This window comes from Perognathus longimembris, chromosome 20 (assembly GCF_023159225.1).
Source record: "Perognathus longimembris pacificus isolate PPM17 chromosome 20, ASM2315922v1, whole genome shotgun sequence".
In the NCBI taxonomy this organism is placed as follows: domain Eukaryota; kingdom Metazoa; phylum Chordata; class Mammalia; order Rodentia; family Heteromyidae; genus Perognathus; species Perognathus longimembris.
The window spans coordinates 33,020,316-33,032,860 of NC_063180.1; the positions used below are offsets into that span (position 1 = coordinate 33,020,316).

At 43.9% G+C, this 12,545-nt stretch overlaps 1 protein-coding gene across 1 annotated transcript in view; it reads right to left on the reverse strand.

Moving 5' to 3' along the window:
- The window catches only part of Agbl1 (AGBL carboxypeptidase 1), a 397,351-nt gene that overhangs the window by 309,307 nt on the left and 75,499 nt on the right, over positions 1 to 12,545 (reverse strand). Inside the window, exon 17 of the mRNA XM_048369043.1 lies at positions 7,585 to 7,738. Coding sequence (XP_048225000.1) covers positions 7,585 to 7,738 — 154 coding nt within the window. The remainder of the gene's footprint in view (positions 1 to 7,584; positions 7,739 to 12,545) is intronic.

Sequence of the window (12,545 nt, forward strand, 5' to 3'; positions counted from 1 at the left end):
TCTCCAGAAAAAGACTTAGCTTGTTATTCAAATACATTTTGGATTCCCAACTGGGGTTTCTTGGAAAGTAAAGTTCTGTCAAAATAGTTCCACCATTGTGTGGGGTGTATGCAGGCCGTATACGCTTGTGAGTAGAAACCTCCCTTGGATTTTTGCCAGGCAGGTAAATCCTTTCTTCCCTGTGTCTCCACTGCTAACTTTGATCAGCCCTCTGTTAGCATGTACTTTGCTGAACGAAATGACAGTTTACATGTCACATGACTTTCATATGCACACATCATACACAGGCACACACATGCACAACTTGTAGATTACATGTGCCTCGGTGTCAGGACTAAGTAATATTTATCTTTGCATTTGCATAAGTCCATCATGACTGCTTGCCCTGAAGAGGTGAAAATCTTGTTCTTGTGCTTGCTCTTGTCTGAAGAGATGAAAATCCCAAGGCAAGAAGGGGGCACGAGTCAGTTTCTCTAATTGTGACTCCTTTTATTAAAGGAGAGGAGACGTTATACTCTTACTATTAAACTTTTGTGTGCCAATATTTGTGAGAAGCATTGTTTTATAGGGAAAAAAAGTGGAGAATGTTTTAACCAGGAAGCCAGAGGGAGGCTGAGGCTACCTCTCTTACATGCTAGTATGTGGTTATAACCTGGATAACCTGGATGTGGATAACCTGGGTTGATTCATGTGCCTGGGCTCTATAATACAAGAGCAACTGTGAAAATCTCCCCTTGAGTCTTTAACAGTAATCAAGTTCTAAAGTCCAGCAGTCCCGTTGTATTACCAGGCTCCCACGTATCTCTGGATGGTTAACAGGAGCAGGTTGGCGCCTGCCTGTAATCCCAGCCAATCAGGGGATAGAGATGAAAGGTCATGGTCCAAGACTGGCCCTGGAAAAAGCAAGAGCACCTATCTGCAAAGCAAACTAAATACAAAAGGATGGGGTGGCCAGTCATGGCTCAAGTTCAATCTCCAATTCTTCTAAACCATAAAATAAAAATAGGATGGAATTTCCAGGAGTGAGAGGTTTGCGTCGCACTTGAGTTTCTGTTTTCCTCACACTGTCAATGTCACTTCTAACTCTCCCCAGCGGACAGCTCTCTTCCTGGTACCTGATTAGGTGTCTCCGGCAGAGACAGAGACCCAGAGAGGATGGAAAAGGATTTGCAGCAAAGCCAAAAGGGGAACTCTGTAACTGTGTATTTTTCCACTCTGTTCTAATTTAAAACCACTTACTAGTGACAACTCCCAACCCCAGGCAGGTGCCTTGTGGTAGCTCATTACACCCTGGGGACCCCCTGTAAATCCTTTTTTTTTTTTTTCTGAGAACAGCTATTGTCTTCTAAGGAAAAGCTTTTAGCATAATGGCAGGCTGAATAGAACATTGCTTTTGTAAGAATATTTTTAAGGAAAGAAAAAAAAAGAAGGAAAAAGATAGAAAGGTATTCTTTAACAACTGCAAATGCAGTCCCAGCACCATACTCCCCTCCCACCTAAGCTTACCCCCCCCCATCCCCATGGAAAGAGCAGTGTGTGAGCCACGGGAGACTGAGGCAGTAGAATGAGATCATCTCACCTCTGAGACATAGAAAGGTTATGCTCTGCTCTTTCAGCTGTAATAAATGCAGGGCGGAGGTGTCTCAGGTTGCAAAAATAGCTGTTCCACCCCCTCAGCCACATCCACCTTTGTTGTATCCTGACTCCTCACCAGTCAGTGAGCCCGGAGTGACTATTCACTTGGAGAATGGGAGTTTCTAATAAGAGACTGACATTTTCCTTCCAAAAAAAAAAAATGTTTTTAAATACCCACAAATTAGTTCCCCCACTCAAATTGCTCTTAAGGGCAGTCTCAAGATAATGCGACTAAAGAGGCTTCCTAGACAGGCATCCAATTTTCCAGCAGAAAGTTCCTGAGACAAATGACGCGCCTCCATCCCCAAGCCCCAGCTCTCCAAACTAAAATGGGATCCCATTCCTCTAGGCAGAAACGGTGAGTGGAACAGGCTGGGTCTGACAGCGAAGTCACTCTCTACGGCACAGAGAAGTGGCTTTAAGGCAGTGCCGCGTCCCAAGAGCCTCTGCTTTATGAAACAAAAATCCCAAAGAATGACTCTACATGGCTTGTTTATGCAAGTAAACAACCATCACCCCATCCAGCAAAAACTACAATGTAGCCTTAATAGCTTAGTTATGGAAATAAATATTACCACCAATACATTTATCAAACTAAATCAGGAGCACAAGGTTATAGGGGAATACCATATCAGATTCAAGAATGTATTGAACATACAGGACCAAGTGAAGGACATCAGCAAACCTGTTTGGCCTGCTTGCCCCCTCCTCCACCAGTCGCCACCACCCAGGGGAAGGTGGTGGTGGGGGTCTTGGGTCCCACCATGTCTCAGGCCAAAATCAACTTTCTCAGACTGTTACCCAAGAGAAGGTCTGGCCTATTTCAAACAAACCAATCCTGAGTCCAGGCCAGCCCACCATCCTGTGGCCACTGGATTCTAGGTCTGGCCAGATTCAAACAATACCCAATCATCATCAGACAGATTTCCTGAAGGGAGGAGGGGAAGAAGTGGAGGGGATAGAGGCCACGTAAAGCAACAGCCCAGGACCAAACAGTGGGATGCCTGGATTCAGCCCCTCTTCCCCCTTGCTCATTCTTCTGAGTGGCCTCCACTTTGTCTTCACGAAATAAACCCTTTAACACAGGGTGCATTGTTCCTGCTATTCTTCCAATGCCACCAAAGAAGGAGAGCCCACCACACTCATGTCTCACACATCACACATCACACATGCGGACAAAGCCCTCTCCCCTAGATGCTATGCATTGGATATGAACTGAATACCTAAAGCCAAGGAATGGCAGGCACACCGGTGGAGGAGACCTGGTAGACAGGGGACAAACTATCTGTGCTGCCACTGGGGCTTCAGCTTTGCCTGAGCCCCCTACTTGACAGGACCTCTTCCAACTGTCTTTCCATGTTCTCATCATTCCTTTTATCATCCATTTCTCCTCAAGCCCATATCTGCCGCAATGACACCAAGCAACAAGGACTCTGGAAGATCTGCCAGGATGGAGCCTCTGAGGACCGAGGTCTCAAGGTGTGAAGCTATGAGTCAGAACTGTCTCTCTGGAAAACTCAGAGAAGCCAATCGTCCTCATTTCTCCAAGTGGTGATAAAGCACACAGAACTGGCAGCACTGGCGGATCTGGTGAGCCTTGAACTAAAAATATATCTGTCAGGAAAAGAAGGCTACAATGTTTCCAGGAAAAGTAACTCTTAAAGAGAAGAGAAGAAAAAAATGCTTTTGAAAAATATAAATAAATAAACCAATACTTCTGGGACACTCTGGAGCACAGACCCTAGCAAGAACTAGAAGTAATCAATACATGCCATCGGAAAGACTTGAGACCAAACCACCAGGGCTGTCAGGTAGGAGCAAGGGAGGTCTCCTGGGGCCCTACAGCCACGGTCTTCATTCTGGCGTTTCTAGAATAAGACTCAAGTGATAATCCTACACACAATGTAAGCCCTTCCTTACAGTGCACAAATCTCTCCTTACATGGGATGGGTGGCAGTCACTGAACCAAACACAGGCTGGATCACAGCTAAGCAATCCATATCAAACTGGAACTGACCCCAGACCCTGGGAGGGAAGAAGCTAGTGAGGGGATTTCACCTCACCTTGGGGAAGCCTAGAGGCACAGACTCTTCAGCTGCTGGTTCATTTGCTCTTCCTAAATGAATACACCACATTCTCAAAAGGAGTTAACTCAAAACTACTTAACTCAAAAGGAGTTAAGTAGTTTTATTTCTGAATTACAGGCATGGTTAATTACACATTGGAAGGTAAGTGGTGTTCATATTGTGCTGGGTTCTTTATTACTATTTACTAATTATTATTATTACTATTATTAATATGAACACAGCAATGGCTGTGTGCTTGCATATGCATTGCAAACTGCCCTGTGAATTTTTTACTCACATAATTAGGCTGAGTCTATGCCCCCAGCACTATACCCATAGGCCCTAAAATCTCACCTCTCTGCTGGAGTCCAAAGGGGGGTGGGGGAGGAATAGGAAAGATGACTTCAAGTCCAAAGAATTTTCTCTCCCTCTCCCTGCCACAAGGACTAAAACAGTTGACCATGAATATGTTTCTGTTAGACAACAAAGGTCCCTTCCGAGCAGCAAGAGAGTGGGGCACTACATGTGATGGGCAAGAGTACTGAAGAAGAGAAGAAGTACCAGGTCACAGGCTGAAACCAGAGTACCAGTGCTGAATATCAGCAGATCTGTGCATGGAGATAAATGGGGGTCCCTGAAGTGAATCCCCCAAGTGAAAGATATCAGCCAACCACATAATCCACACAAGGTTTTCCAGTGAATGGACAAAGCAGGCTGACACTCTTCTTGCATTATTTGGGCAGAATGCTAATATAGAAGGACACCAGCCTTCATGGTTTGGTTTGGTTTGGTTTGGTTTTTATCTACATGCCTTTCTTTTAGTGAGGACATTTAGTGAGACATGAGCAAGAAAGGGGGAAGGGGCTCCCAACATCACATCTGAGACACCCCAACTCTAACAAACACCCTGGGATTCATGAGCCAGGTTCCACAACTAGGACATCTGCTTGGCCTCATTGTGGCAGAGTTAAAAGTAGACACAAGAATCAGTGCTAACAGATTTCCTCACCCTGAAGCCAAATGAAAAGCCCAGCCAACCATGAGCAGGGTGTTGGTCCTTCACCTGTTGGCCGTGAGACTCACCCAATGGCCAGCCCCACATCTCTCTTTAGGAATCTATAATCATATCTAATAAAAAGCCTCCTTCTTTTCACAATCAAAGTCTCTTTCTCTACTATAGTCCCCTTTGCCTATTTTATTCTCCATTTTCCCACTGAAGAGATGGTATTAAAATTTTAGATGCTGGACTCAAAGCAGCAAGGTAATTACAATGTCATCATGCCCAGAGACTATGAAAACTAGTAGTTTGATTACCCCAGGACCAGCTACCCAGTTCGCCAAAACCCACTGTGAAATGAAAATCCAGGGTCCCTGATCAAAACCAACTGACTGACTTAATTTTTGCTCAAGTCCCTTTACTTTTTAATTTTTTAAAAAATAATTGATGTGTAACTGTACATAGTGAGGGGGTAGAGTGGGAGATTTCAATGCATGTAGACAATATTCAGGGGTATGGTTTCTGAATGTGTTAGGAACATTCAGAACCCTCTCTGCTAACTATTCCAAAATACACAACTAATTGTTGTTACTTTTCTATGCTACAAATAGTAGAACTTACGCCTCTCCAAATGTTCATCGCACCTGCTAGCCATCTTCTCTCCATCTCTCCCTTCCTACCCACCCTGCCCCGAGGTTGCTAATCTCTATTCTAATTTCTCCTTGTACAAGAGCCACTTTTTAGCTTCCACCGATAAGTGAGATTTCACATCATCTGCCTTCCTGTGCCTGACTTATTTCACTTAACAGTGTCCTCCAGTCCCACTCATGTTGGTGTTGAGACTTATTTAAAGGTTTTTCAAGATGATGATAAAAGAGCTTTCATCAAAGCACGTGACTCTTCTAAGACGGGGGGGCCTACAGCTAAGTGTACAGCTAGCATGTCCAAGAAGATAACCCTAATCCATGCCTGCACCTGGGGCAGAGTCACAGCTTCCTGAGGACTTAGCTCCAATGATGACCACTTGCAAGCAGCAGAAAAAGCAAACAGGATTCATCATGTTATCCTAAGAAACCTCGGCCTCGTGCCCAGACTCCCTCTTGAGATGAAGAACGGCTGACCTATTAGCCTGTTGAAGAGGGAACAAAAGACTAGGATGACAAATGGAAGCATCCACTCAGTAAAACTAATCACACAGACAGCAAGCAGACACCACCCTCTTCTGATTTGTATAAGAATGTACCAGGTCCTTTCTTTCTCTTCATTTTTTTTAAAGTTACTGAACTGCTTCTTGTAGTGCCGGATTATTTAGGGGCTCTCCTCTATGTTTCTCAGCTTTTCTTCCAACTAAAAAAGACTGGGTATGGCTATCACAGAGACGCAAGTTCCGATGCCAGCATAAACAAGCACAACCAAAGCCATGGCCACGTTGCAATCATGCATCGAGGTTCTGCCCACCTCCTTCTCAAAGACCAAACTCGCCAAACACAGAGTTGAGGCCATCCACTTCCTTAAATAAGTATCCAGGGAAGATTGCCCTGAAAGCATGGCTGTCTCTCAACTCCCAATCACGGCTTATCTGGTGAGTGGAAGGTTCAGTGACTCGCTGAAGAAATCACTCTTAAAATGCATAAAACACATAAAAGGGAATTTTTGAGTGATCCCTTATTATTCATTAAAGCATTTTAAGGCCTCATTAATTCAGATAAGGTAATCAGTTGTTGATTAGCCAGGTTGTTGAGCATCCATTGTCAGGTGCTGATGGGGTGTGAGGAATTACTTCTCCCATCCAACCTAAGAGTCACCTGACCGCCATTAGCACTTCATCAATAGGGCTGAGATCTTTTGGGAATAAATTAGACGGCTTTTACTCTTCAGTCTTTTCCTCCCATCTCCCAAATTTGCTTTTATGACAAAGTATTTCCCATCCTAATTGAGGCTTTTTTTTTTTTGGTCTACCTATGTCAGAAGCCACTTATAAAACTTGCTGATGAGAGTCAGTCGCAGTAAAGCTCTGCCATTAAAAGGTTACTGCACACCAGTGTGTCTGTGCATGTCTGGGTGTGTCTGGGTGTCTCTGAGCATGCATGCACCCATGTGGCTGCAGGTCTGTATGTATCTGCAGGTGTCTGTGTGTCTGCATGTGTATCTCTGTCCGTGTGTGCCTGTGGGCTTTGGTTTGGATCCATAGTTCTTGGCCATAGCCCTTTTCACACCCATGGTCCTCCAGATCTAGTATTAGTGCTATCAAGGGGATACTTCAGCCCTGGCTCAAAGATTCCATTTCCTTCCTTTCCAAACCTTGACTGGTGGAAGAGAATCAAGTAACAGCCATGAGCCATGGTAAGAAACATCCCTGGATTCGAAGCTGGAAAATGTGATTCAGAGTCAAGGCTCTGTTTTTGGAGAGGCAACAACTGCCACTCCTAATCTATTCTCTCCTCCAGGCAGCCATTTCCTCTCCCTTTCTCCTTAACCAGGGTGGCATTCACATTTACCCTGAGGTCAGAAATCAGGAGTATATGTCTCTAAAGACAGACAAGTCCCCCAACTCTTCAAGAAAGTTCTAGCCTATAAGGGAGCATGGCTCTCTCAACTGTCGAACATACCCTCAGCAGATCCTTCCAAGATGAAGTTCCTAGTGGCTCCTGCCTACAATCCTAGCGACTCGAGAGGCTGAGATCTGAGGATCGCAGTTCAAAGCCAGCCCAGACAGGAAAGTCCATGAGACTCTTAGCTCCAATGAACCACCAGAATATGGGAAGTGGCACTGTGTCTCAAAGTAGTAGAGAACTAGCCTTCAGCAAAAAGAGCTCAGGGATAGTGCCCAGGCCCTGAGTTCAAACCCCATGACATACATACATACATATTCCTTGTTTTACTCACGAAACTGTTCCAGCTGGTCAGGACTGTTGGACTCGGGCATGGCCGTGATGGTCACCAAAGGACAGGGGTTTCCACCCAAGGTGCGGCAGAGAACATCTTTCCGGAAGTACACTTGCTGGGGATCAATGCTCTTCCCCAAGATATCAAGGTGAGTCTAGGACAGAGAGGAAAGCAAGCATGCATGTGGTGACTATAGCAGTGCAACATTCTTATCTGTACACAACAACAAAGGCAACCCTAACAAAGAGCAACAACACTTCACATTTATTAAATCCCTTATAGTTGAGAAGTATTTGTTGTTATTGTTGTTGTTGGCCCACTCGGCCTGATATATAGACTGGGCACTGAGGGATTACAAAGGAGATATTCTGGAGAGTTCAGTGAGGCTGAACCAACATCATTCCTGTTGTGTCTGTGTTAACAAGTTGCCCTGTAAGCTAGAGGACAGGGATGATAGATCACTCTTCACCATCACTGTGACATAGGAAGGGTGTGGTCAGCATGGAAACAGGGCACTGAGGAGCAGGAGATGAAGAGACCCAGCAGCACACAGTACAACAGGACCAAGGACTACAGCAGAGTTGTATCATTGTGTGTGTGTGCATGTGCGCACCAGTCCTGGATCTTGAACTCAAGGCCTGAGCTCTGTCCCTGAGCTCCTTTTCCTCAAAACTAGCATTCAACTGCTTGAGCCACAGCACCACTTCAGGCTTTTTCCAAGTAGTTTATTAGAGATAAGAGTTTCACGGACTTTCCTGCCCAGGCTGGCTTTGAACCTCGATCCTCCGATCTCAGCCTCCTGAGTAGCTAGAATTACAGATGTAAGCTACCGGCACCCGGCAGAGTTGTGAGTATGTTAAAGGGAAATGAAAAGCCATAGTCCCAGGAAGATGGCTAAGCTAATAGGACAGTTAGATTAACATCTGTCTTTTTCCTGCCACACCCCCTCATGTATAGGCTCATTAAAAACACAGCACAAGAATGGAATTGCCACCAGAACTAGGCTACCTGGTTAATCATCTTAAAGTCTAAAAGTATCTTCACCAACCAGAACAGTGGGGTCAGTCGAAAACAGGATGCGGATGCCCTCTATGACCCTGCAAATTAATTGGTGACCTCTGTGTGGTTACAATGACTTCAATAAGCAGAGAAGGAGGAGCCATTCCTTCCCAGCACAGTGTCATCCCTCCAGCCAGGTACCAGTGGCTCACGCCTATAATCCTAGCTACTCAGGAGGCTGAGATCTGAGGATTACAGTTCGAAAGCAGCCCCGGCTGGAAAGCCCATGAGACTCTACGGAAAGCCCATGAGACGCTAATCTCCAATGAAGCACCCAAAAATCCAGAAGTAGATCTGTGGCTCAAGTGGTAGAGTGCTAGCCTTGAGCACAGAGAGGTTCAGGGACAGCATCCAGGCCCTGAGTTCAAGGCCCAGGACCAGCGCGCACACACGCGCGCACACACACGTATCATCTAAGCTCAAGATCTAAAGCTTTCATCATAGGTAGGCACTAACAGAGCCAAGGAAAAACATCCTATTTTGTTCCTTAACAATCAACTGACCCACTAGATAAATCGCACACATACACACACACACACAGAGTGACACACATATAAACACACCAACATGCACATATACAGAGAGAAAAACCTGCTTGATAAATGATATGCACACACAGTGGCACACAGAGAGACACACACAGACACACACACACACACACACACACACACACATGCATGTGCACATATAGAGAAATCTTCAGGCAAATACTAATTTTTAAAAAAACTGTAACTATCTTATAGAAAAGGAGGTAGTGCCCTCCACAGATGTGTTTGCACCTACATTGTCCACTGAGGCCTAATCTAAATCCCAACTGACTAAAATAGATTCTTTACTGGCTGAAAGAATCAAAGAACCAGGGCTGGGGATATGGCCTAGTGGCAAGAGTGTTTACCTCGTATACATGAAACCCTGGGTTCAATTCCCCAGCACCACATATACAGAAAATGGCCAGAAGTGGTGTTGTGGCTCAAGTGGTAGAGTGCTGGCCTTGAGCAAAAAGAAGCCAGGGACAGTGCTCAGGCCCTGAGTCCAAGGCCCAGGACTGGCCAAAAAAAAAAAAAAAAAAAAAAAATGGAGCCTAACCACCAGGGCCTTTGCCCAGGAAAACATAGTTAAACTTCTAACCTAAAGAACGGTAAATCTCAAAACAGTGTTAAAACCTCTAATATTTATAATGTTTTTTGTTACAGCAGCAAGGGTAAACTAATACCCCATGGAAAAAAAAAAAACGGGGGGGGGGGGGCGGGGAGCGAAATCACCTAAACTGATTTTAAAAGAAAAACAAAAACCACAACTTGGATAGAAATAAATTAAAACCTGTTTTCATATCTACTAAAATATATGAGATTCAAGGGACAGGAAAAGAGTCCAAGGAAGGAAGACAGAACCAGATGGCTCTGTGGCCTTTTGCAGCCCCAGGGACACCTGATAATTTGGTCCAGAGCCATATTTCCCTTACAACTGCAGAGCAAAATCATTCACTGCCACATGGCCCACTGTCAAATAACATGAATTATGACTGCCCCTGCTCCCATCCACAGAACTTTACAAGTCCAGAAAACCCTTAGCCAGGAAAATAGAAATTACAAATAAATATTGGCTCTAGGAACAGCCCATCAAAACTGCTCAACATAAAACATCAATCAATAGTCCTTTTTTCCTTTGTTCTGAGCCAACACTAGCAAAAGTTTTAAGACAGGGGTATGTTGTAGATATACATAGATAGAGGTGGACGACACAGAAATAACAATATGGACCTGTGAGAATGGTATCATGAAACCCACTAAAATCTCTCAAGGAGGCGGGCAGAAGAAAGGGATTAAGAATGTGTAATCCAGACTCAGTGCATTTGTTCTGAGCATAATATGTGTGTATAAATATCCTTAAATATATGTGAATATCATGGTGCTATTCCTTCATTTTATTGATGTGAGCCATTAAAATTTTTTAAGCACCCATCAAGCTTTGCTCCAAGATTCTTTTAGCCTCTCTGCTCAAAATCTTTCTCTTAGTGCATTCATCAATCTTACACCATTATACCACGGTCCTGTACCAATCCTTACCATGCTCTACTCTAAAATACTTGCCTTTAAGCCATTCTTCAAGGTAGCAATGAATACCTCAATGTGGTCTTGCCCATCTGAGATACTAACTAGATTAGTTTCCCTAGTCAAGTATGTAAATTTCCTCCAGCTGCCATAATTCAGTAGGTTAAGACAACACAAATTTATCTACAGGTCCGAAGGTCCAATGCCCCAAATAGGCCTTGCTGCATGAAAATCGAGCTGGTCGTCTTTCTTCTAGAGACTCCAGGGGGTCCCTCGCTCTTAGGGGCCACCTGTATTCCTTGACTCTCAGTTCCCTTCCCCACCTTCAAAGCCAAGGGTCACCTCTCTTCCTCCTGGGATTTCTTCACATCATGTCTCCTTAACTGGCTCTGCCTCTCACCTCACTCTTTGATCTATAAGAAACATTGTAATTATGATGGGTTTAACCCAATAATCTAGAACGAAAGTCCTGGTTACGCATACCAAGTCCTTCACCATGTGAAGAAATATCTTCCCCCATTCTGAGGCTGAGGGTAGGGATGTCTTTGAGAGCTACTATTTTGCCTGCCAGTCTACTTAGCCCTCCTGTCTTAGAAACAAACTCTGGTGGCCTTGCCGGGAGCCAGCACCTGACATCATACAAAGTAAGAGAATGTGTAAGGAGCATGTCTATGCTGGATTCAAGATACGTGAGAATTCGGCTGATGTCCATGTGTCTGGCCTTGATACTTCATGATAATCATTGTCCATCAAGTAACAAGTGCCAGGTATTGGCAAGACATAGCTGCATTCAAGATTTAGTAGGTAACCACTTGGCCATGAAGAGAGATGGTACACACACACACACACACACACACACACACACACACACACACACACACCAGAAGGTCTTGGGGAACCAAAACTGAAGCCACCCTAAGTTGACAGTTTTCCTAGATTGGCACAGTTATCGCTCACTCAGCATCATCGCTCATGACCTCATGACCACATAGTTCCATTTGAATGGAATTATGGGAGTGGATCAGGGAGTGCAAAAATCTTAAACTTACATCCTTCCCATGCATTATATTCTTTCTTATGGATGAAATCAATTCTGGATAAAGCCTAGTCTTTCATGTTCCCTTGCTAGTCTAAAACCCAGCACTCAACAGGAACACAATGAGTTTGTGCCCTACAATTAACAGTTCTTAAAGGATATGAGTAGGTACGTGCATCTGCTTAAATAAACCTATTGTTAATATATCTGCACACACACAAAATGCTGTCTCATATCTCCTCTGAAATACTAGAAGCCCAAGGAAATGAAGTAGAGCTGAGAGTTTGAAAATAGAAAGGATTGTAAACCAATACCCTACACCCATCCAAGTCCTTGCTCATGAAGAAGTACAGCATACATGCTCAGATATGTAATGTCTGTGGTGTGAAGCTACTCTGGGCAGACAAACCTACAAGTTTATTACCTCCAAAGTAACCTAGCAAAGAGCCAGAAGTAGAGGTATGGCCTAAGTGGGAAGGATGCCAGTCATGAGCAAAAACCGCAGTACTGGAAAAAAATTAATAACAGCAACAATAACAATAAAATAGTATTTCCCATCTGACACAGTGGTTGCTGTGATTAAATTATGTAATTATGTGAAAAGCAACCTGTCATATAATATCATATATATACGTATATATATATAACTTAATGTTGGATATTATTGTCAATGAAGAAATCCAAGTTCAATTGTGATTTTTTAAAGAACTAGTAAGAATTATAAATACCAGAATTATAAATATGAGGGTGAAAAACTCAAAGAAAATATGGTCCACACTGCAAAAGCAAACAAAAACAAAGAAGACAATACAGTG